This window comes from Brienomyrus brachyistius, unplaced genomic scaffold, assembly GCF_023856365.1.
Source record: "Brienomyrus brachyistius isolate T26 unplaced genomic scaffold, BBRACH_0.4 scaffold37, whole genome shotgun sequence".
NCBI lineage: Eukaryota > Metazoa > Chordata > Actinopteri > Osteoglossiformes > Mormyridae > Brienomyrus > Brienomyrus brachyistius.
The window spans coordinates 888,623-913,429 of NW_026042312.1; the positions used below are offsets into that span (position 1 = coordinate 888,623).

At 40.3% G+C, this 24,807-nt stretch overlaps 3 protein-coding genes across 4 annotated transcripts in view; 1 reads left to right on the forward strand and 2 right to left on the reverse strand.

The window, feature by feature from the left end:
- Positions 1-24,807, reverse strand: part of LOC125722253 (cytohesin-2-like) — a 240,366-nt gene that overhangs the window by 199,878 nt on the left and 15,681 nt on the right. The window lies entirely within an intron of this gene.
- LOC125722235 (NACHT, LRR and PYD domains-containing protein 12-like) overlaps positions 1-24,807 on the reverse strand; it is a 142,790-nt gene that overhangs the window by 3,130 nt on the left and 114,853 nt on the right. The gene's annotated exons all lie outside the window — the stretch shown is intronic.
- The window catches only part of LOC125722251 (uncharacterized), a 181,044-nt gene continuing 166,189 nt past the window's right edge, over positions 9,953-24,807 (forward strand). For both annotated transcript variants that reach the window (XM_048998463.1, XM_048998464.1), the window contains exon 1: positions 9,953-11,537. In XM_048998463.1, coding sequence (XP_048854420.1) covers positions 10,192-10,866 — 675 coding nt within the window. In that variant the 5' untranslated portion in view covers positions 9,953-10,191 and the 3' untranslated portion in view covers positions 10,867-11,537. The remainder of the gene's footprint in view (positions 11,538-24,807) is intronic.

Consider the following 24,807-nt stretch of genomic DNA (forward strand, 5'->3'; position numbering starts at 1 on the left):
GGGGGGAAAACTTCAATACATTCTCTGTATCACAAGTCCAACAATTCAAGGTGGTCTGTCTTACAATTGTCATGCGCCGCTTGTCCGCTCCTCCCGTGTGCCACGCCCCCTCGTTAACCTCGTGTGGAACCCCGATGTCATTCGCTGTTTCCAGTTGTTTTCATTAGTCCTATGTATTTAACTCCGCTTCAAAATATGTTTTCCCAATCATGTCATTTAAGTCGCTACTTCTATTGCCCCGTGTTCCTAGCTGGTTTCCCCAATAAATCCTTTGTTTCCCGATTCTCCGTCTTCCTGCTCCTGCTTCCCCGATCCGTGACGTGACAACAATCAACATGAACGCACCACAGTCCACAGAACCAATCTGTTGAGGAACATCCTGCAAAATACAAAATAACACTAACGAAAACATTTCTTACAATTCTAATACAAATGTGACGACAGAAAATGCTGAAATCCACTTTACCATGTTTTTCAAGTATTTTCCAGTGTCCTGGACTTATTCTGTTTGTCAGTTTGCTGCAAAAAGAAATTTGGAATAGTCAGGGACACAAAAAGTACAGCTTTTCATGTAAACGGGATTAAAACTCTATGTAGGAATAAATGGACAAACAGAAGACCTTTTGTCACATTTCTAAATGTTTTACTGTTAGGCCGCGTCTGGCTGTGAGTGTTACCCAGAGCATATGACAGTCTCTGCCCCAACTGTCGGCAGGAATGAACAAAGAAAATTATGATTAAAAAAGATCCAACAATACAACTTAAATGTCATAGCATTTATTGTACAATATACTATACATATGATCAGGATCACATAACTGCATGGTGCGCAAGTACGCATTCCCTGTACACTCGCGGCAACTCCTTGTTGTAGCAGCGCAAATGCGTACCATTTATTTTATGTGCATTCACGTTGTTATGAAAAGAAATTACCCTGCATCTTAACATTTATGTGGCTAATTTGTACTTCGTCTGCGGCATGAAGGCTAAAATGCACAATGATTTCTTGTCATAACATTGCGAATGTACATAAAATAAACACGTATTTGCGCTGCTACAAGACATTACCGCGCGTATCGGTTTAAACGGCGAATAAGTACTTTCACACCAGGTATGTGCCCCCTGCATATGATCATGTTTGCATATAAAATAAAGGGCCGACTTACGCAGGGTTGCCAACTTTGGTCAGCTGGTTGGCGTGAGATTTTCATTTCGAGACAAGTCTACACACGTATTCACATTTATATAACGGTTTTATTACCTTGTAAATAATCTTTAGGATTTGCAAACTGCCCAAACACTTTTGATCTAGCCAGTTTTAGGTTTTAAATGGATTAATAGAGATTCTCCATAAGGATCCTGACTGTAAAAAAACTACCTGCATTTAAATCATACATTAATGACACAAAATACCTTAAAGTTTACTTACTTATTTTGCATAGTAGAAACAAAGAACCCCCTTTAAGGGGGGGGGGGGCGCTTGACATTTGGTGTTTTCACCTTTTATAGATGTTATGGTCTCCTTGTTTTTTGCAGTCAATGCTTTGATCACAGAATAAATGTTAAAGAAGTGAGCACTTCTGTCATGCTTTAGTAAGATTAGTAACACACTGCTTCAGATTTCAGTGACCTGATCTCTGCTTGCAAAGAGCCTGAGATGGACCTCAAAGGTTTAAATATACATTTGCAGATAAATTAAATGCTATGTGGCCCAGTGGGTGGCGCTGTCTGGGGATTTGAACCCCCATTACTGCATGTTCGTACCTTGTTTGTGCTGGTTTGCCTGCTGTTTCTGCCGCAGGTGAAAAAGCATACAGGCAGCTGAACCGGTGTCTCTAAACAAGCCATTGTGGGTGCAGGTCATAAGGCGATTTCCTACTGCACGAACTTGGCCCAATTGAAGGTCTTAGGAGGTAGTTCCTGAACCATTTTTTAGTTCCAAAAAGAACATACTTTTTTCTCGACCAAGACTTACTGGGTGGGGCTTATAGTGATAAACTTTTCCTATTGGTTGACCACAAGCCCCAGCGCCAACTTGAAAGTTTCATGGAAATGCAGGAAAAGAGAAGTGGAGCAAAAATTGAGCAGATGTAATTTTTTGTAGCTCAGTTATACTAAAGGCATCAATGAGTAACTTTTTTGCTTCTGTCCCCATAGTTCTGCATCTGAAAATGCGATTGATAATGATTAGCGTAATGAAGAAGTGTATATTATGGACACTGGACTGGAGCATTATCAGATAACCTCTCAGTTATCCTTGTGTGAGAAATATACACAGTCACATATTGAGATTATATTAGATGATGTGGTCTTGAGAGTGGGGCGGTATGGTGGTGCAGTGTTGCCTCACACCTTTGGAACCCGGGTTCGAGTCTCCGCCTGGGTCACATGTGTGCAGAGTTTGCATGTTCTCCCCATGTCGTCATGGGGATTCCTCCGGGTACTCCGGTTTCCCCCCACAGTCCAAATACATGCTGAGCCTAATTGGACTTGCTAAATTGCCTGTAGGTGTGCATGTGTGAATGCATGGTGTGTGAGTGTGCCCTGCGATGGGCTGGTCCCACATCCTGGGTTGTTCCCTGCCTTGTGCCCATTGCTTCCGGGATAGGCTCCGGACCCCCCACGACCCAGTAGGATAAGCGGTTTGGAAAATGGATGGATAATAATAATAACAAATAATGATGATAATAATAATTGCACTATGTCCAATGACTGCCAGTTACTGTAAACAGTAAAGTACACGTAACTGGACATGACGTGTTAAAACGTCCGAACGGCTTGACACGTAAATAATGTACGTGTCAAGTACATCATTTGCTGACAATTACTTTGACAGCTGGGAGGAAGACACAGAGTAGATGAATTGATCATATTGAGGGGTTGTGCCATTGCCTTTCTCTGTCCATGTCCTTGTGTTCTACACCACACCTTTGTTTCCTGTAAACCTGCGTTAGGCTCTTTCTGTACCTTTCCGACACAGAAACCTTTTCTTAACATGGATTTATAACTGTCTTCTCACTTGAGTATGAATGATGCTTAGATATAATCTATATAATATAAATTTGATATATACTATATATGTGCACCCCACAGAAATCTCCACAATTGTAGAGATACATACGGTCTCTATGCTTTTCCTAGAGAGCCCAGGCATGAGACACAAAATAATCAGTTTTCCATAGCATTTTCCTCCAAGCCTTCTCTAGTTAAACCATAGAGACTATACCATCTCGCGTAGTCACTGGATAGCATGCAAAGAGCCATTTCTGTGGTTTTTGTTCTCTTGCCCCATTCATCACAATCGCGGTGGATTTAAAGAAAAAGTCAAAAACAGTACTGTGTCATGCTATGTGTAATAGGATTGCAGATTAGCTTAATGGACAGTCACCCCCGTTTAATTTTTTTACAGTTTTTCTGAATACTTAAACACTAACAATGATTCTTATAAAACTATTAATAGTTATAGCAAAATTACTCACTGTTTTGCACTCAGTTGGCACTTTTGTAACACACAATTTGCAAATGTGTAAATACAATCCACTGCACAGCACTCTTTTTGCGGAACTGTAAACACAACTCACTGTTTTACACACAATTTCTAAATGATCAACACACTCCTAGTAAAACTATACACATTTATAGCTATTGATTACACTACTTTGCCAGCTGTCTGGCCACACTGTCACATGTGAAAACGGTTTTAGATAATTAGTTCACTTTGCAATCAGCATGAGCGCTATAAATAAGCCACAGGTACAGTAAGCTTTCAGTGTGGAGAACAATGGAGGGAGAAGGAAGACTGAGAAGAGTGAGAATTAGAGAAGGGCGAGGAAGAGGATGAAGACTAGGAGGTGAATTTAGAGGATGAGGAGGTGAAGAGGAAGGAGGAAGGGTAAGAAGAAATAGAATAACTGATGTCATCAGAGCTACAACAGTGGATCATGTGATCAACCATGGAATGACCCTGAGGGAAGCTGGCCAATGGGTTCAGCCTGACCTGAGCCGCTACGCTGTAGCAGGCATCATAAGGACGGTTCCAAATGAGAATCGGTTAGTACAGTTACTTCACAGTACGTTTTGTAATAGTACTATACTCTAATGAGAAACACAACAATGCTGTACAGGTAAAAACTGAATAGGGTACTCTACAGACCTGCTAGACATCCAGAATCTGGGGGCAGAGGAAGAATGTTCACTGAAGAACGAGAGACCCATATAGTTAATATGGTGATCACAAATAAATCCATTAGGCTACGAGAAATATAGCAGCGTATAACAGAGGATGACACCATCTCCCAAAACATGAACAATGTGAGCATCTCTGCATTATCTCGTGTACTGGCATGCAACAGAATCAGGATGAAGCACATTTACAGAGTCCCTTTTGAAAGAAACAGTGAACGCGTTAGCATGGCAGGAACATTATTGTACACGGTGCCATAATCAATGTCCCAGGACAGCGTGGTGGTAACATAACTATGTGCGCAGCTATAAGTCAGAACGGTGCTGTTCACCATCATGCAACCCTGGGCCCATGTAACACTGCACACATTATTACATTCCTGGACAGCCTACATCATATGCTCACTAATGTTCACAGACCAGTTATGTCATCATCCATCCATCCATTTTCCAAACCGCTTATCCTACTGGGTCGCGGGGGGTCCGGAGCCTATCCCGGAAGCAATGGGCATGAGGCAGGGAACAACCCAGGATGGGGGGCCAGCCTATTGCAGGGCACACTCACACACCAGTCACTCTCACACACACACCTACGGGCAATTTAGCAACTCCAATTAGCCTCACCGTGTTTTTGGACTGTGGGGGGAAACCAGAGTACCCGGAGGAAACCTCACGACGACATGGGGAGAACATGCAAACTCCACACACGTGACCCAGGCAGAGTCTCAAACCCGGGTCCCAGAGGTGTGAGGCAACAGTGCTGACCACTGCACCATCATGCCGCCCCCCATAAATTCATTTTTCCATTTTTATTTTCAATAATATTGATGTTAACTCAGCATCTTATTTTCAATGTTGAAAAAGTCACTTTATATCAAGGTTTCGCCACCATTAATTTTTCAATATTGAAAAAATGACCAAAAATCAATTCAGTTTCAATGCTGATAATTTAACACTGACCATAATTCAATGCATTTAACTATACTTCAACGCTGAAACAATAACATGATGCTATCTGGGCTATGAATAATTATTTCAATTGATATACAGATTCCAAGCCCATATAGGTGATACACAGGTACGTAATGGGCGTCTTATGTCTGAGGTAGCCAGCTACTGTGTTTGATAACCCACCATCATAATAATAGTTTCCTTGCACCAGTATAAAAGTAAACCAATTGATCCCTCTTGCAATAACCTGTGGTATGAAACTGAATAAAATGTATCGTACCAGTCTTGGGGAAAACCAGTGAGAATCCACTGTGAAACAGCACTGCGCAAATTCTCATGTGTTCCTAATGACAAGGGCAAGACTGGTAATCAAACTAGCCTCTCAGCAGGAGTGTTAGTGTAAAAGCAGGGCTTATTGACACAGATAATAAAGCTTGTTAGAATGCGTAACATAATTATTTAGCTGGGCCCAGAAGAGGTGAGAGCTCCCCTAGTGGCTACAGGAGTGCATTTTCCCCAAAGCAGGTATAATGGATGGTGGTCTTATTGCTTTTAGACCACAACTTGGGATAGAAGAACAAATCAAATTATTTTCCTCATTTAATATTCAGATTTTAATTGGGCTTAAATTTTAGAGCACAGTGTGTTCTAGGATGGTACATTATGGATATTAGTCTCTACCACATTCTAACGCTATAAATCCGGACCTTTTCCTATATTTGATTTGGTGGCTGCCAGGCGTTCTGAGTAGTATAGTGACTATGGTAGGCGTGTGATTCCCTAAGGAATTTTTTGTTCTGTTCTGTGTGGCAAATACATATAATGCTGACATTTTTCCTGGAAGATTTGGGATTTTTCATCCCGTGCCTTAAGGTATTTCTCTCCAGCTCTAGGGAGTCTCCCCCGAAAACACCAGTCACTCACTAGCCTTACACTTATGCTTGCTGACTTATTCAACACCATGAATGGATTAACAGAAAAACAGAAACCTATTAAAAGGCTGCACCATATCATGATATGCAAATAAACATCCAGCATCATTGTTTCACAGGGAAGTACATTATTTATTGATAATTATAACCCTAACCCTTACTTCTCAGCTTGACAAACATAAGGTGCGGTGTGTGAACATGTGAACTGGTTGAAATGCAAGTGTCTCACAGTCAATGCATAAGACTTGAGAGCCCTGACTTTACTTATATAGCCCACAACATGTTTATGATTCATAAATAAATCTGGCCAGCAAATCGGTCTTTCATTTTCCACAGAATAAAAAAAACGATAATGTTATCCCGCTGATAATTGCAAGCGCGTTTCACCCCCGGCACTGGCTGGAGACACAGGCAAAAGGCATACAATCTTATTGAGGTACAAAAATTATTCCATCTACTCTGCACTTCTGCATAACTTCCATCATAGTGCCAGTTTCTGCGGTCAGCAAGTTTATTACTGTAAGCACCTCCATAGTAGTGCCTCTGAGGAACTGAACCGGACTTCCGATGGTGTCTCTCACATGTACATCATACATATATATATATATATATACACTCACTCTCTCCGGGTCTTTCACATGATATGTGGTCAGCCACTATATGGGAGGGATATTCAGGCATAAATTAAGGGCATATTTACAAGCCACACTAGTGTACCTATGTAACCGGTTATTCCCTACCTATACTCTGCATTGTGTTTTGGGGTGTTATCAGGTGTGTGTCGGGTGCAGGAGGAAGGGATATTACAGACGCCGTTGTCGTTCCTGGATTTTATTGAAACTGTTGGGAACAATAAGGAAAGGGGTAAACTTCATATGCTCTGGCCCTCTCGCTCTCTCTGCACAAAGTAAAACAATGTATATACTTATGTATAGACGTGTTTTCTATCCCCTGCTTATGATGAATAATAAATCAAATATAATATATAATATATGGGTCATAATTATACAATTGATTTACTAACTCGGGGGACCCTGCCACTAGATCCTCACCTCTTCCCACGTGTGCAATACACCAAAGGGAAGAGGAAATGAGGTCGGGACCCTTATAAAGGGGAAAAGACAGAGGGAGGGGCGATGCAGGACAAAAGCATCATGGGAAAGTTTAAAGGATATTGTACCCATCAGGTTAGACAGAAGAAGGAAAACAGAATCTTGTATAATTATAAATTAAAAGTAAAATAACAACCTGTTACAAGTCACCTACACTTCAGACTTCATCCTCAAAATCAAAGCAGTATTAACACAAGCAACATGTTCCATCTCTTAAATCCAATCTAACTTTTAAAAATAAAGTCTGTTTCAACTGGACTTTTATCTAAGAAAAACAAACATTTTATGTTCGAGTTGTTATAAAACTACTGAAACAAATAATTGGCTATACTGCAGTTCCGCTGTTTTGTTTGGCACCCTAAATTATGTCCTGCATTCTGTGGAAACAAATGAAGGCTGAGGAATGTTACGTAACACAGCTAGAATGCAAAAACTCTATCTGGTGTAATTCAGTGCATAAAACCAATGGTCTTAAGTGTGGTGTCTTCTTCGTAACACTCCCTGACTTTTGTATCCATGACCATGAGATAGGGTGGGCTGCTTTTCTTCCTTCCTTTGACTAGTATTCCTCCCTTTCCTCCCAGCCTTGGTTGGTGGGTCAGGCAGCATCACCTTCTTTTAATAGACCCAGGTGTCATTTATCTTGAAATTAGGTTCAAGTGCAGAAAATGATCTAGCAGAAGTCTTAGACAATCTCTGAATTACAGAGAAATCTGATTTATTCTGAAACTGTGAGAAATTGTTCATCTGTATTTTGCTGCATTGCTAATTGTTGATGTGTGTGCCCTCCTTGTGCAGTAAAGGGGAGATCACATGCAGAGCTGGTTTTCTGTAGTTTCTTAGCCTGAATTAAAATAAAATATTCTCTTCATATAGGAACCAAGTCTCTGGCTGGAAATTTCTACAAAAGGTCCATCTTCTTTTGCCGTATCAACACTTAAATGAGAAAAGCAGACAGGGACAGTATAGGTGACAGCAGTGACTGTCCTTCCATGCCATCCATATGTACAAGGGGTATGACCAGAGTACACATGTACAAAAAATTATATATCAAAAGCAAGTACCTTTGTTGAAACGTGAAGGTAATCGTTTACAGCATAACAATTCCATCCTAAAAAAAGAATTTGTCTGTGTATTGCCTAGGAACTGCTACAATGTTAAAATGGTAAATCCCAACCAAACAGAGCAAAAACTGACACGTTATTTAAGAACTGAAAGAAGGAGAAAATTGAAAACTTTCTTCGAGGGATCAATAACATATATGTTTTGTTTCCCACGGTCCTGTTACTAATTCAAATCTTAAATCCTGTACTTTGATATTTTGGGCTGAATGTAATGACAGCAAACGTAACAGCTGCCTCAATGCAGGTGAAGGCAGCCCAGAGGGTCCAAGAGGTCAGTGGTCAATTACTGCACAGGGATCAAATCTGCAATCAGAAAATTACTGCATACATGCCTTTATATTACGGTCAAGCGGAGAGTCAGAGCAGTTTCCATAGAAACAACGTAAACAAACTTTACTGTTTGAAGCACAACAAACTCTGAGTGAAAATGGCGCAGAGGTGAGTAGCTTGTTAGCTCTCCAAAATGTCTTTGAATTCTTCAACTGATGTTGTGCTACTTCGATTATTTAGCCTTTTATACTATAATGACATAGTAAATGTCTATAATACAATAAAAAACATTACATATTTTTTTAATATTACATATTTTTTAACGTCATTTAAAGTGCAGTGGTTTTATTGCTACTGTGGTTGCTAATATTTAAATAATGACAGACTATTTGGTTAGTAAATTCATCTCAAACATGCTAGTTTAGTAGGGCTTCCCAACCTTTCGATGTCCGCGGATCGGTTTCCGTCGTAGAAAAGTGTCACGGATGGGTAAGACGGCGGTATAATTTGGGGGTTCCCACGCCGAGCGGCGGGAGATTGACGGTGTATACGGACATGCGGGGCTAATGGCGTATTTCCGTACATCAATACGGGCAGCTTTCTTTCCAAAACGGCGCGATCCCCTAATAAACGGGACGGCTGGCTCCTCTACCCCCGGTTGTCTGCCGCCCGGTGCAATACTCCGCGCGGACGGTACCGGAACACCGACCGGAAGTTGGGACCCCTTACTGTACAGGGTGGTAGGTAAATTGTTAAAAAAAATTGGGGCATTACTTTCGGAGTAGGCTAGATGCTTCTAAGTTTATCATTACATCTATTTACATTGTTACACAGGATTAACACTTTCAAATATTCTTAGCTTGGTTAGTGTTAACTCAGTTCTTGGTAGTATTCATCTGGGTATTCATTTGATGTGGAGCACAGTTGTTTCGTATTTGATTCTAGTTATAATTTGGTGACATTACTGTTTAATATGCTATTGCACTTACAGTATTGTGCATTTTACAGTAGATTTTTTTTGCAATCTTGCTCGCTGTTTCTTTTATTCTTTCTTTTTTATATATGTGAACCCTGTAATTATTTATTATAATAATTATAACAATTGTATTTTCTGTATGGTTGAAGAATTTCCAGCTCTTTATTTATTTTATTATCTCTCTTAAGTGCTGGTTAATCTCTCATTTATTCCCCAGAGAGCGAATTGAGAGAGCTGATCGATGGACCAACACCCAACACTGGGAAGCCTGGAACCTGTGGGATGAAGTGATCAACTGGGGAGAAGGTGTGGAGGAGTTCTCACCAGTGACACTCCCCACTGTCCAGGCTGGGGGGGTTAAGGGGGGATTGGGGGGGTCTACTGATTTGGGTAAGGGAGGGGAGAGTGTGGGAAAGGATGGACTGCTAGCCAGCACTAGTATTTCATCTCAAAGTCTTCAGAGTAATTACGGCCTTTCATCTGAAGACTGGGAAATTTATAAAACTTGCTACCTTAACAAAAAAAAGAAAGTCAGGAAGGACCGGACAAGCCGGGGGGAGGGGGAGGTAAGGGGGCAGAGTAGTGAGGAATATGTGGAGGTACCAGAGTGGGGAACATTTGAGGGGAAGGCCTCCAGGGTTGTGATGGAGGGGACAGAGGCTGGTATTAGTATGATGGATATGCTAAATGGAGGTGAGGAGAATGTATGTGAGGTGGGAGTGAATGTGGAGGAGGTTAAGGGAGGAGGAGGGAAAAGTACAGGGAATGCTGTGGAATATGTGGTGTCACAAGTAGGCAGAACTTGGCTAGAACCCATCCAGGAGGAAGACCTTGAGGAAGATGAAGAAACAGATGAGGAGCTTCAGGAAGCAGAAGACACTGATGCTGCCACAGTGGACAGTTGGCAGTGCATGGCGGCATATGTAGCCAGAATATGGCTGCAGACTTTACAGGAAGATGGACCTGAGGAAAATGAAGAAGCTGATGTGGTATTCCAGCAGGCAGAAGATGCTGATGCTACCACACTGGTCAGGTTTCAGTGTATGGTGGCATCTGAAGACAGATCACAGCTACTGACTATACCAGAAGAAGGACCTGAGGAAGAGGACGAGACTGAAGTGATGAAGACAGATAAAACAAAAGAAGATGCTGATGCTGCCGAGAAGATCTACAGTGATGAAGAAGTATCATTCCATGTGAATGCCGAAGATCTTTCTGAAGAAGATACTGAGAAGAGCCACAAGAAGAAGAAGAAGAAGATGAAGTGGTGCTTCTTCTGCTGTCCCCTGCCCTTCAGAAGAAGTAGCAAGAGGCAGTAATTATAAGGTTGTGAATTCAGGTTTACAAATGACTTAAAGCAGTAATATAACTGCATTATTGACACCTTCACAATGCACTGTAATGCATCCATAAATATATTATAGACATGGGTATAAATATTGAAGAAAAAAAAGCATAACACATTATAGACATGTTTATTATGGATTAATGGCCGATATAATGTATTATGAAGATATTTATTGTGTATATATAGATCAGAGCATTCATAATGCATTATCAAGATAGCTATAATGTGTTATGCCTTTGTATAAGTATTTACAGCCGTGTTTTTAATACTTTTATAAATGATTTATAAGGCATTAATTGGATATTTATTTATTTATTTATTTATTTATTAGTTATATGACTGCTTTAAGTAAAGTTAAGTAAAATGTTTATTTTCTTTTTTTTAGAATACCCGTGTTAGAGCCCTGCATTGGGACTGGGATCCCGCGGGACCCAACGGAAAGTGATACTGTTTAAGTGTTAATGTAGCTATAAGATACGATAGGATAAGATATGCTGAGTTAAAATATAAGATAGGCTAAGACAAAATATATTAATATAAGCTAAGTTGAAATATAATAAGATAAGATAGGTTAAGTTATATGATAAGATAGGCTAAGTTAAAATATAATAAGATAGGTTAAGTTAAGATATGACAAGATAGGTTAAGATAAAATATGATAGGCTAAGTTAACATATGATAAGGTAGGCTATGTTAAGATAAGAGATTTGCAATAAAACATATTTACTTTTCAAACTGTGTCTTTGTCATCTTTTCAGTGTTGTGTCTGTCTTTGTTTGATAATTTTGAATCGTTAATTTATATCTGAGACTCTCCTAAATGTCAATAAGCAGAGACGGAGGAATGGGAGGAAGGTACGGTTAAGTATAAATGATAAAGTATCAAAATCACAGTGCTACCTTATTTTGACGCAGAGAAAGTAATTTCAGTGTTACTACCACATATGAGTTAATGGCTGCAAATGTTGGTGTTACAAGTGCTGGTAAATAACGCGGCGTAAGTTTAACTCCGGTGTGTTTCTGAAAAACGCACCGCCTTCTGCCTGCTGTCATTCGGCGAACGTGTAGGAGGCTATTCTGGTAACAGGTAAAGTTGTCATTTAACGTAATGCTAACGTGCATTACCTGTTAGTAAGTGTTTTACTATATCACACACCTTACGTCCTTTATAGTTGTAGTCCGGTGCACTCTGTATCCATGCTAACTAGCTACCTAATGTTCCACAGGGGGTTTGCGGAGGTGTTGGTTGCAAATGCAAAAGATCCCTTCATGTTCATGTGTTGTGTTCTAATGTGTAAATAAAAGATAACTATCAAATTCAATGTTTATGTCCTATTATACTAGATAAGACTGTAAAATAGTTTGTCCTGCATATGGATGCCATGCAGTCAGAGTATGATCAAGACAGGGTGTGAGTGTGGAAAAAAGACAAATGTAACAGTATTTGAGGGAAGAGTGTGAAGGAGGGAAATGTAGGGAGAAGGAGGTTCCTCGGAGCTCCGAGATGTGTTTGGCTGTAATAAATCTGGAATATAGCGATATGACATAGTTTTTGATAAAACCAGCATTTATTTTTTAGGTTTGTCGAGCTCCGTCAAAACAATTAGAACGAGTCCATTATGTAACTGGAACCCCTTTCACATGTAAACACAGTGACACACTACAGCGTTGGTTTGTTGTCTGAGGCTATGATACTGATTACAAACACATTCTCAAATTTCACTGCACCAATCATAGCATATGCAGGCAGAAAAATCATAGCAAAAAACATTCAGCATTAGACTCTAAAACCGTCTGTAATGTCTGTGTTTATCCAGTGGACCATAAATTCAAATAAGCTTTCCTATTTCAGTTTCTTTCAGATGTTATAAAGTAGTAAATAAAGAATCATATTAATTAAACCATGTATTACTGACTATCAGACAACTTCAACAAGTTACCAAATGGATGCAAAATCAAAGATATTCATTTGCGCCTGGCACTAACCATGTACTCCTTCACAGTACTAAGCCATAGAAAGGGCCCCAATGAAACCCCTGCATTCCTGCATCGCAGATACTCTAATCTCAGCATTTATAAGATTATATTTGTACTACCTGCCAATTTTTATATTAGATGAGACTAAAAATTGAGAAATATCTATATGCAGAAGTAGTTTTTCCTGATAAGAAGGATAATATCAAGACTAATACAGTACAGTCATAACCAGTGTCAGGGATTCTATGCATTGCTACACAGAGACAAGTCCAGATATTGAGCCCAAGGCTAAAATTGTGGTTTACTTACAAGTGCACTTTGGTGGGCAGTGGGGGTGTTTGTCCTTCTCTGCTCACATTTTCCCCTCTTATCCTGTCTTCTCCTCCGCAGCCCTTCCTCCTTCTCTCTGTTGCTCCTATATTCCCTCCCCTCCAGTCATCTATGTTCTCCTTCCTCTGCGGTCTCTCCTCTTCTCCCATTCTTCAGTTATACTGTCTTCTCCGCTCTCCCTGTATCCCTCCTGTCTTCTGGTCCTGTCGTCTCTTCTCCAGTCATCCCCTGCTTCTCAGTCATCTCTGCATCTTTTCTCTCATTTGTTTGCTTATTCTTTGATTGTTTGTGTTATTCGTTAACCCACCACCCCATGCTGGATGAGTCTTGATGTTTTTTGAAGTTTTTTTAAAGTTAGGCTTCTTCCTTTGTTTTTGCGCCATATCTTCTGCCCTCTTCTGGTTGCGGCAGTACATGACACGGGTGGAAAAATAGGGTTTATTACAACACACACATCAAAACCAAAAGGATCAGGATGGATCCAAAATAAACAGCAAATGACCAGGAATGAACTAAATGATGGAATAAACACAACTGGAGAACTATATACATACATACAGCTATAATGAACCATGAAACAACAGAAGCAGAACAGGCACTTAAATACACAGCTAACAAGACACAATGCAGGACAGTGAGAATCATAACCAATAACAAGGACTGAGGGCAACCCAGGAACAGGTGTTACAGTTAAACAGCACTGGTGACCTTTCAGCCACATGGTCAGCTCTGCATCGCCCTCTGCTGTTTGCATTAGAAGCTGCTTGAAATTCCCACTCTCCTTACCAACACCTCGAAAAGCCAGGCCTTGCCGTGCCAAGTACTTAACTTCAGAAGATTTTTCCTCACTTGCTGCTGCTCTTTCCAGCTCATCTGAAAGTTGAATATTAACAGGATTGATCTTCTGAATCCATGTCATCAGTGCTAATCTGTGGCACTGCCTGTCTTTATGTGCACTGAATTTCCCCAGTGCCTTTTCCAGTTTCACATGCCAGTCTTCACAAGAGCTGAATGTGTCTTTCATGCCAGTTTAGACATTTGTGTTACAAATTATTTTGCACAGTAGAAACAAAGAACCCCCCTTAAGACGAGGGGGGGCTGTAAGGGAGCCCAGTGTGATCTTTATACCATTTCTCCTGAAAGCAGGGTCTCCTGTTTGATAGACGTGACATTTACATTTGGCTGATTTGGTGAAGGCCCAAGCTCCTCCCCCCCTCCTCCCTAATGCACCTTCATCTTCACCTGCCTGTCTGCTCTCTCTCTCTCTCTCTCTCTCTCTCTCTCTCTCTCTCTCTCTCTCTCTGTCATTGACTCACACTCAGTCTCCCTGCTTAAATGCTGTATCTGAAATACACACATCAGGCCAAACTAAGAAACATATTAAACTAACATCAGGATCAGGCTGCTGTGACGTCATTATTCACTCTTAACCATCAATATTTGCTCCTTTTCTCACTCCCCTCCATGTTGCCTGCATTCTCTGCCGTCAGCAGCCTCTTGCTGTCTCTCCCTCTTCATCTTTGCTCTCAGCACAGCAGAATTTGCATGAAAGCAGTTATCAGTAAACAAGTGGTGCTTCTTGGCATGATGCTCAGGAATGGATCTCTCAGGATTTGTTATCTGAATGGGAATGATTAATATATGAAGAACCCTTGACTCACATACTGTATACGTCTATCATCTGACTGGCACTAATTATCTCACTGTCTCTACGTTTCTGCTTTTCTGTGGTTGCCCAAAAACTCACGATTGTCACATTTCCTCTTCATGATGACAAGCTACTCACTGTGAATAAAAGCTGACTGTAATAAAACTACCTGCATTTAAATCATACATTAATGACACAAAATACCTTAAAGTATTACTTACTTACTTATTTTGCACAGTAGAAACAAAGAACCCCCTTTAAGGGGGGGGGGGGGCAAAGTGAAAGTGATGTGGAAAATCGCCTCTTACCACTGAAAGACATGGGGATGGGTGGTGCTAATAATGGTACTGCAGCCAGCCAGTAGGGGGCGCTTGACATTTAGGGTTTTCACCTATTAGAGATGTTATGGTCTCCTTGTTTTTTGCAGTCAATGCTTTGATCACAGAATAAATATTAAAGAAGTGAGCACTTCTGTCATGCTTTAGTAAGATTAGTAACACACTGCTTCAGATTTCAGTGACCTGATCTCTGCTTGCAAAGAGCCTGAGATGGACCTCAAAGGTTTAAATATACATTTGCAGATAAATGAAATGCTATGTGGCCCAGTGGGTGGCGCTGTCTGGGGATTTGAACCCCCATTACTGCATGTTCGTACCTTGTTTGTGCTGGTTTGCCTGCTGTTTCTGCCGCAGGTGAAAAAGCATACAGGCAGCTGAACCGGTGTCTCTAAACAAGCCATTGTGGGTGTGGGTCATAAGGCGATTTCCTACTGCACGAACTTGGCCCAATTGAAGGTCTTAGGAGGTAGTTCCTGAACCATTTTTTAGTTCCAAAAAGAACATACTTTTTTCTCGACCAAGACTTACTGGGTGGGGCTTATAGTGATAAACTTTTCCTATTGGTTGACCACAAGCCCCAGCGCCAACTTGAAAGTTTCATGGAAATGCAGGAAAAGAAAAGTGGAGCAAAAATTGAGCAGATGTAATTTTTTGTAGCTCAGTTATACTAAAGGCATCAATGAGTAACTTTTTTGCTTCTGTCCCCATAGTTCTGCATCTGAAAATGCGATTGATAACGATTAGCGTAATGAAGAAGTGTATATTATGGACACTGGACTGGAGCATTGTCAGATAACCTCTCAGTTATCCTTGTGTGAGAAATATACACAGTCACATATTGAGATTATATTAGATGATGTGGTCTTGAGAGTGGGGCGGCATGGTGGTGCAGTGTTGCCTCACACCTCTGGGACCCGGGTTCGAGTCTCCGCCTGGGTCACATGTGTGCAGAGTTTGCATGTTCTCCCCATGTCGTCGTGGGGTTTCCTCCGGGTACTCCGGTTTCCTCCCACAGTCCAAAAATATGCTGAGGCTAATTGGACTTGCTAAATTGCCTGTAGGTGTGCATGTGTGAATGCATGGTGTGTGAGTGTGCCCTGCGATGGGCTGGTCCCACATCCTGGGTTGTTCCCTGCCTCGTGCCCATTGCTTCCGGGATAGGCTCCGGACCCCGCACGACCCAGTAGGATAAGCGGTTTGGAAAATGGATGGATAATAATAATAACAAATAATGATGATAATAATAATTGCACTATGTCCAATGACTGCCAGTTACTGTAAACAGTAAAGTACACGTAACTGGACATGTCTGTATTATTTTGGTTTATACTTATTAATCCATTTATTCTAACTTTTGTACTTTAAATGGACAGAGTACAGTTATTATTATTAGGAAAAGTATTGTGAGGGAACGCAAAACTATTGAGAGGAAACACAAAACAATTAAAAATATATTTTCTCACCCTGACATCTAAGGGACTCCATATACTGCAGATGATCTATAGAAAACAAATCACAAATACATCACTATCAATAAATATGTGGTTTTATTTATGATGTATGAAATCAAAATTATTGGGATGCAAAAGAAAATGGCTCTTCGCAATTTTCTTTTAAACCGTAATCATAGGCTAATTGATTAAACATAAGTATTGATTTTATTTTGAAAGACCTCTTTGTTATGGAAGGCCATTTGGGACTTAACGTCTACTTTGACGCCCATGTCAACACGTCAAACAAATTACGTCTTAACACGTATATTATTTACGTGTTAAGCCATTCGGACATCTTAACACGTCTTAAAACTGCATGTTAATGTGGCCAATTTGAACCTCTAAAGACGTTTGTACCTTTAATGCATCTATGCTATTGGTTGGCATAAACGTACACACCCCTTTTGACGTAAGGGCTATACGTATGCAGTACGTGCCCTGTACGTTGTAGTCACGTGGTCTCTACGTTCAGCCATGTGAGTCCTACGTTGTTAATACTTATAGGCAACATATGTATTACGTGTCAAATGTGACTGTGATGTTGTTTTCAGCACAGTCCATTTGTTGGAGGGGTGAATCACGGGTTTATTTAAACTGGCAGAACAGTTATCTTTAAATCTTTACAAAGTATAACTGGCAGTTTTAACATTTAATGAAACTGGAGCAAAAATGGTAATTCTGGCTAATACTGATTTAATTGCATTTCCACAGAATGCAGGACATAATTTAGGGTGCCAAACAAAACAGCGGAACTGCAGTATAGGCAATTATTTGTTTCAGTAGTTTTATAACAACTCGAACATAAAATGTTTGTTTTTCTTAGATAAAAGTCCAGTTGAAACAGACTTTATTTTTAAAAGTTAGATTGGATTTAAGAGATGGAACATGTTGCTTGTGTTAATACTGCTTTGATTTTGAGGATGAAGTCTGAAGTGTAGGTGACGTGTAACAGGTTGTTATTTTACTTTTAATTTATAATTATACAAGATTCTGTTTTCCTTCTTCTGTCTAACCTGATGGGTACAATATCCTTTAAACTTTCCCATGATGCTTTTGTCCTGCATCGCCCCTCCCTCTGTCTTTTCCCCTTTATAAGGGTCCCGACCTCATTTCCTCTTCCCTTTGGTGTATTGCATGCATGAATGCACGTGGGAAGAGGTGAGGATCTAGTGGCAGGGTCCCCCGAGTTAGTAAATCAATTGTATAATTATGACCCATATATATTATATTTGATTTATTATTCATCATAAGCAGGGGATAGAAAACACGTCTATACATAAGTATATACATTGTTTTACTTTGTGCAGAGAGAGCGAGAGGGCCAGAGCATATGAAGTTTACCCCTTTCCTTATTGTTCCCAACAGGTTCAATAAAATCCGCGAACGACAACGGCGTCTGTAATATCCCTTCCTCCTGCACCCCACACACACCTGATAACACCCCAAAACACAATGCAGAGTATAGGCAGGGAATGACCGGTTACATAGGTACACTAGTGCGGCTTGTAAAAATGCCCTTAATTTATGCCTGAATATCCCTCCCATATAGTGGCTGACCACATATCATGTGAAAGACCCGGAGAGAGTGAGTGTATATATATATATATGTTTGATGTGCATGTGAGAGACACCATCGGAAGTCCGGTTCAGTTCCTCAGAGGCACTACTATGGAGGCGCTTACAGTAATAAACTAGCTGACCGCAAAAACTGGCACTATGATGGAAGTTATGCAGATGTGCAGAGTAGATGGAATAATTTTTGTACCTCCATAAGATTGTATGCCTTTTGCCTGTGTCTCCAGCCAGTGCCGGGGGTGAAACGCGCCTGCAATTATCAGCGGGATAACATTATCGTTCTTTTTATTCTGTGGAAAATGAAAGACCGATTTGCTGGCCAGATTTATTTATGAATCATAAACATGTTGTGGGCTATATAAGTAAAGTCAGGGCTCTCAAGTCTTATGCATTGACTGTGAGACACTTGCATTTCAACCAGTTCACATGTTCACGCACCGCACCTTATGTTTGTCAAGCTGAGAAGTAAGGGTTAGGGTTATAATTATCAATAAATAATGTACTTCCCTGTGAAACAATGATGCTGGATGTTTATTTGCATATCATGATATGGTGCAGCCTTTTAATAGGTTTCTGTTTTTCTGTTAATCCATTCATGGTGTTGAATAAGTCAGCAAGCATAAGTGTAAGGCTAGTGAGTGACTGGTGTTTTCGGGGGAGACTCCCTAGAGCTGGAGAGAAATACCTTAAGGCACGGGATGAAAAATCCCAAATCTTCCAGGAAAAATGTCAGCATTATATGTATTTGCCACACAGAACAGAACAAAAAATTCCTTAGGGAATCACACACCTACCATAGTCACTATAGTACTCAGAACGCCTGGCAGCCACCAAATCAAACATAGGAAAAGGAAAATTTATAGCTTTAGAATGTGGTAGAGACTAATATCCATAACGTACCATCCTAGAACACACTGTGTTCTAAAATTTAAGCCTAATTAAAATCTGAATATTAAATGAGGAAAATAATTTGATTTGTTCTTCTATCCCAAGTTGTGGTCTAAAAGCAATAAGACCACCATCCATTATACCTGCTTTGGGGAAAATGCACTCCTGTAGCCACTAGGGGAGCTCTCACCTCTTCTGGGCCCAGCTAAATAATTATGTTACGCATTCTAACAAGCTTTATTATCTGTGTCAATAAGCCCTGCTTTCACACTAACACTCCTGCTGAGAGGCTAGTTTGATTACCAGTCTTGCCCTTGTCATTAGGAACACATGAGAATTTGCGCAGTGCTGTTTCACAGTGGATTCTCACTGGTTTTCCCCAAGACTGGTACGATACATTTTATTTAGTTTCATACCACAGGTTATGGGGAGGGATCAATTGGTTTACTTTTATACTGGTGCAAGGAAACTATTATTATGATGGTTGGTTATCAAACACAGTAGCTGGCTACCTCAGACATAAGACGCCCATTACGTACCTGTGTATCACCTATATGGGCTTGGAATCTGTATATCAATTGAAATAATTATTCATAGTCCAGATAGCATCATGTTATTATTTCAGCGTTGAAGTATAGTTAAATGCATTGAATTATGCTCAGTGATAAATTATCAGCATTGAAACTGAATAGATTTTTGGTCAGATGTTCAATATTGAAAAATTAATGGTGGCGAAACCTTGATATAAAGTGACTTTTTCAACATTGAAAATAAGATGCTGAGTTAACATCAATATTATTGAAAATAAAAATGGAAAAATGAATTTATGGGGGGCGGCATGATGGTGCAGTGGTCAGCACTGTTGCCTCACAACTCTGGGACCCGGGTTTGAGTCTCTGCCTGGGTAGCATGTGTGGAGTTTGCATGTTCTCCCCATGTCGTCGTGAGGTTTCCTCCGGGTACTCTGGTTTCCCCCCACAGTCAAAAAACATGCTGAGGCTAATTGCAGTTGCTAAATTGCCCATAGGTGTGTGTGTGAGAGTCACTGGTGTGTGAGTGTGCCCTGCAATTGGCTGGCCCCCCATCCTGGGTTGTTCCCTGCCTCGTGCCCATTGCTTCCAGGATAGGCTCCGGACCCCCCGCGACCCAGTAGGATAAGCGGTTTGGAAAATGGATGGATGTGCACCAAAGCACACACGTTTTTTTTCTGGTGGCTTAAACACATTTTTGTAACTACTGGCTATTTTGCAAAAACTCTGCACACAAATAAAAAAACCACCAAATCAGCAAAATGTTGTAGGTCTCTTGCAAAAGCTAATAAATCTTGCTTAACTCTTCAAACCTTTGGAAAAATTGTATTTTTGTACCAATCAGTTAACACAAACCATCATCTTAATAAGCACACAATGCACCAACTACACACTGATGGTAGGAATGGAAAACACATCTGGCTTTTGCTTTCTCTGTGCACGAGGTATGTCAATTTGAGGTCATACTTTTGTCATAAATAGTTCTGTAAACACAATTCAAGATTCAAATTTCAAGTATGAATGTTTATTCACATGCATCAAAACAAACACAAGACAACATACAATTTCACTGAGAGAGAGAAAAAAAATCATTCTTGTCGTCTCTTTGGGTCCGGCCACAGAATTTCATCAACATCACATGCAATGCTTTCTAGTCCAAGGCACCGGGGAAACTCTCCTGGAGTGCCTTATCCTGGCCTGACATGATGCCTGGTCAATATCCTCGCATGCCTCCTCCATTGCCTGTAAAAGAGCCATGCGTTGATGGGGATGACGATCATAGACCTTCCAGCACCAGGCAGAGAAGAATTCTTCAATCGGATTCAAGAATGGAGAGTAAGGCGGGAGGTTGAGTACAGTGAAGAGTGGGCGACTGTAAACCAGTTGCGAACTAAAGCAGTCCTATGGAAACTAATATTGTCCCATATGATGACATAACTGGTCTGTGAACATTAGTGAGCATATGATGTAGGCTGTCCAGGAATGTAATAATGTGTGCAGTGTTACATGGGCCCAGGGTTGCATGATGGTGAACAGCACCGTTCTGACTTATAGCTGCACACATAGTTATGTTACCACCACGCTGTCCTGGGACATTGGTTATGGCACTGTGTCCAATAATGTTCCTGCCATGCCAACTCGTTCACTGTTTCTTTCAAAAGGGACTCTGTAAATGTGCTTCATCCTGATTCTGTTGCATGGCAGTACACGAGATAATGCAGAGATGCTCACATTGTTCATGTTTTGGGAGATGGTGTCATCCTCTATTATACGCTGCTGTATTTCTCGTAGCCTAATGGATTTATTTGTGATCACCATATTAACTATATGGGTCTCTCGTTCTTCAGTGAACATTCTTCCTCTGCCCCCAGATTCTGGATGTCTAGCAGGTCTGTAGAGTAACCATTTCAGTTTTTACCTGTACAGCATTGTTGTGTTTCTCATTAGATTATAGTACTATTACAAAACGTACTGTGAAGTAACTGTACTAACCGATTCTCATTTGGAACCGTCCTTATGATGCCTGCTACAGCGTAGCGGCTCAGGTCAGGCTGAACCCATTGGCCAGCTTCCCTCAGGGTCATTCCATGGTTGATCACATGATCCACTGTTGTAGCTCTGATGACATCAGTTATTATATTTCTTCTTACCCTTCCTCCTTCCTCTTCACCTCCTCATCCTCTAAATTCACGTCCTAGTCTTCATCCTCTTCCGCGCCCTTCTCTAATTCTCACTCTTCTCAGTCTTCCTTCTCCCTCCATTGTTCTCCACACTGAAAGCTTACTGTACCTGTGGCTTATTTATAGCGCTCATGCTGATTGCTAATTATCTAAAACCGTTTTCACATGTGACAGTGTGGCCAGACAGTTGGCAAAATAGTGTAAACAATAGCCGTCAAATGTGTATAGTTTTACTAGGAGTGTGTTGGTCATTTGGAAATTGTGTAAAAAAGTGAGTTGTGTTTACAGTTCCGCAAAAAGAGTGCTGTGCAGTGGATTGTATTTACACATTTGCAAATTGTGTGTTACAAAAGTGCCAACTGAGTGCAAAACAGTGAGTAATTTTGCTATAACTATTAATAGTTTTATAAGAATCATTTTTAGTGTTTAAACATTCAGAAAAACTGTAAAAAAATTAAACGGGGGTGACTGTCCATTAAGCAAATCTGCAATCCTATTACACGTAGCATGACACAGTACTGTTTTTGACTTTTTCTTTTAATTCACCGCGATTGTGATGAATGGGGCAAGAGAACAAAAACCACAGAAATGGCTCTTTGCATGCTAGCCAATGACTACGCGAGATGGTATAGTCGCTATGGTTTAACTAGAGAAGGCTTGGAGGAAAATGCTGTGGAAAACTGATTATTTTGTGTCTTCTCTATGCCTGGGCTCTCTAGGAAAAGCATAGAGACCATATGTATCTTTACAATTGTGGAGATTTCTGTGGGGTGCACATATATAATATATATCAAATTTATATTATATAGATTATATCTAAGCATCATTCATACTCGAGTGAGAAGACAATTATAAATCCATGTTATGAAAAGGTTTCTGTGTCGGAAAGGTACAGAAAGAGCCTAACGCAGGTTTACAGGAAACAAAGGTGTGGTGTAGAACACAAGGACATGGACAGAGAAAGGCAATGGCACAACCGCTCAATATGATCAATTCATCTACTCTGTGTCGTCCTCCCAGCTGTCAAAGTAATTGTCAGCAAATGATGTACTTGACACGTGCATTATTTACGTGTCAAGCCGTTCGGACGTTTTAACATGTCTTAAAACTACGTGTTAACGCAGCCAATCTGAACGTCTTAACACGTTTAAAATTGGGTGCTACCACTTTATCGGTTTTGAGGGGAAGCCCTGCAGACAGTCATTGCAAGAAGAGAAAAATGTTCCTCGGTCACTAGATAATGACCTCAGGTGGCTGATTGACTGTCAGTGCCTGATCTGTTCCACGTTTTTACAGTTTTTTATTAGATTTGTTTAAAATACGTGGGAAAAAAATTAACAATGCAGTCACAGAATAATCATTTTGCATTTTAAAATAGTTTAATACTGTAGCACAGGAACAATACATGCAAAAGTATGGCAAGGCGTTTTAACATTTAATCGCTAGACTGGATATGTATTGCAGATATCTATCTTCCTAGTCAAAGAGAGCATTTCAGATATCCACAATGACATTCTTCCTATCCACAATTGTCATTTCAGATATCTAGAATGGCTATGCGACGTACATCCGGTAAAATATAAGGCAGCTAAATTATTGATGCCATTCATACTGCTGCTATGACCGTTCACTATAAACTCCTTATTACAAATAAATGAATAACTACATACGTTTCTTTGCTGAATATATAGTTTTTGCTGTTAATGCAGAACAGAAAGTGATCAAAATGATAAGTTTAGCTCATCTGCACTGTTCACCACAAAGACACCAGTGCAATTAAATCAGTATTAGCCAGATTTACCATTTTTGCTCCAGTTTCATTAAATGTTAAAACTGCCAGTTATACTTTGTAAAGATTTAAAGATAACTGTTCTGCCAGTTTAAATAAACCCGTGATTCACCCCTCCAACAAATGGACTATGCTGAAAACAACATCACAGTCACGTTTGACACGTAATACATATGTTGCCTATACGTATTAACAACGTAGGACTCACATGGCTGAACGTAGAGACCACGTGACTACAACGTACAGGGCACGTACTGCATACGTATAGCCCTTACGTCAAAATGGGTGTGTACGTTTATGCCAACCAATAGCATAGATGCATTAAAGGTACAAACGTCTTTAGAGGTTCAAATTGGCCACATTAACATGCAGTTTTAAGACGTGTTAAGATGTCCGAATGGCTTAACACGTAAATAATATACGTGTTAAGACGTAATTTGTTTGACGTGTTGACATGGGCGTAAAAGTAGACGTTAAGTCCCAAATGGCCTTCCATAACAAAGTGGTCTTTCAAAATAAAATCAATACTTATGTTTAATCAATTAGCCTATGATTACGGTTTAAAAGAAAATTGCGAAGAGCCATTTTCTTTTGCATCCCAATAATTTTGATTTCATACATCATAAATAAAACCACATATTTGTTGATAGTGATGTATTTGTGATTTTTTTTCTATAGATCATATGTAGTATAAGGAGTCCCTTAGATGTCAGGGTGAGAAAATATATTTTTAATTGTTTTGTTTTTCCTCTCAATACTTTTCCTAATAATAATAACTGTACTCTGTCCATTTAAAGAAATAATGGATTAATAAGTATAAACCAAAATAATACAGACATGTCCAGTTACGTGTACTTTACTGTTTACAGTAACTGGCAGTCATTGGACATAGTGCAATTATTATTATCATCATTATTTGTTATTATTATTATCCATCCATTTTCCAAACCGCTTATCCTACTGGGTTGTGGGGGGTCCGGAGCCTATCCCGGAAGCAATGGGCACGAGGCAGGGAACAACCCGGGATGTGGGACCAGCCCATCGCAGGGCACACTCACACACCATGCATTCACACATGCACACCTACAGGCAATTTAGCAAGTCCAATTAGCCTCAGCATATTTTTGGACTGTGGGAGGAAACCGGAGTACCCGGAGGAAACCCC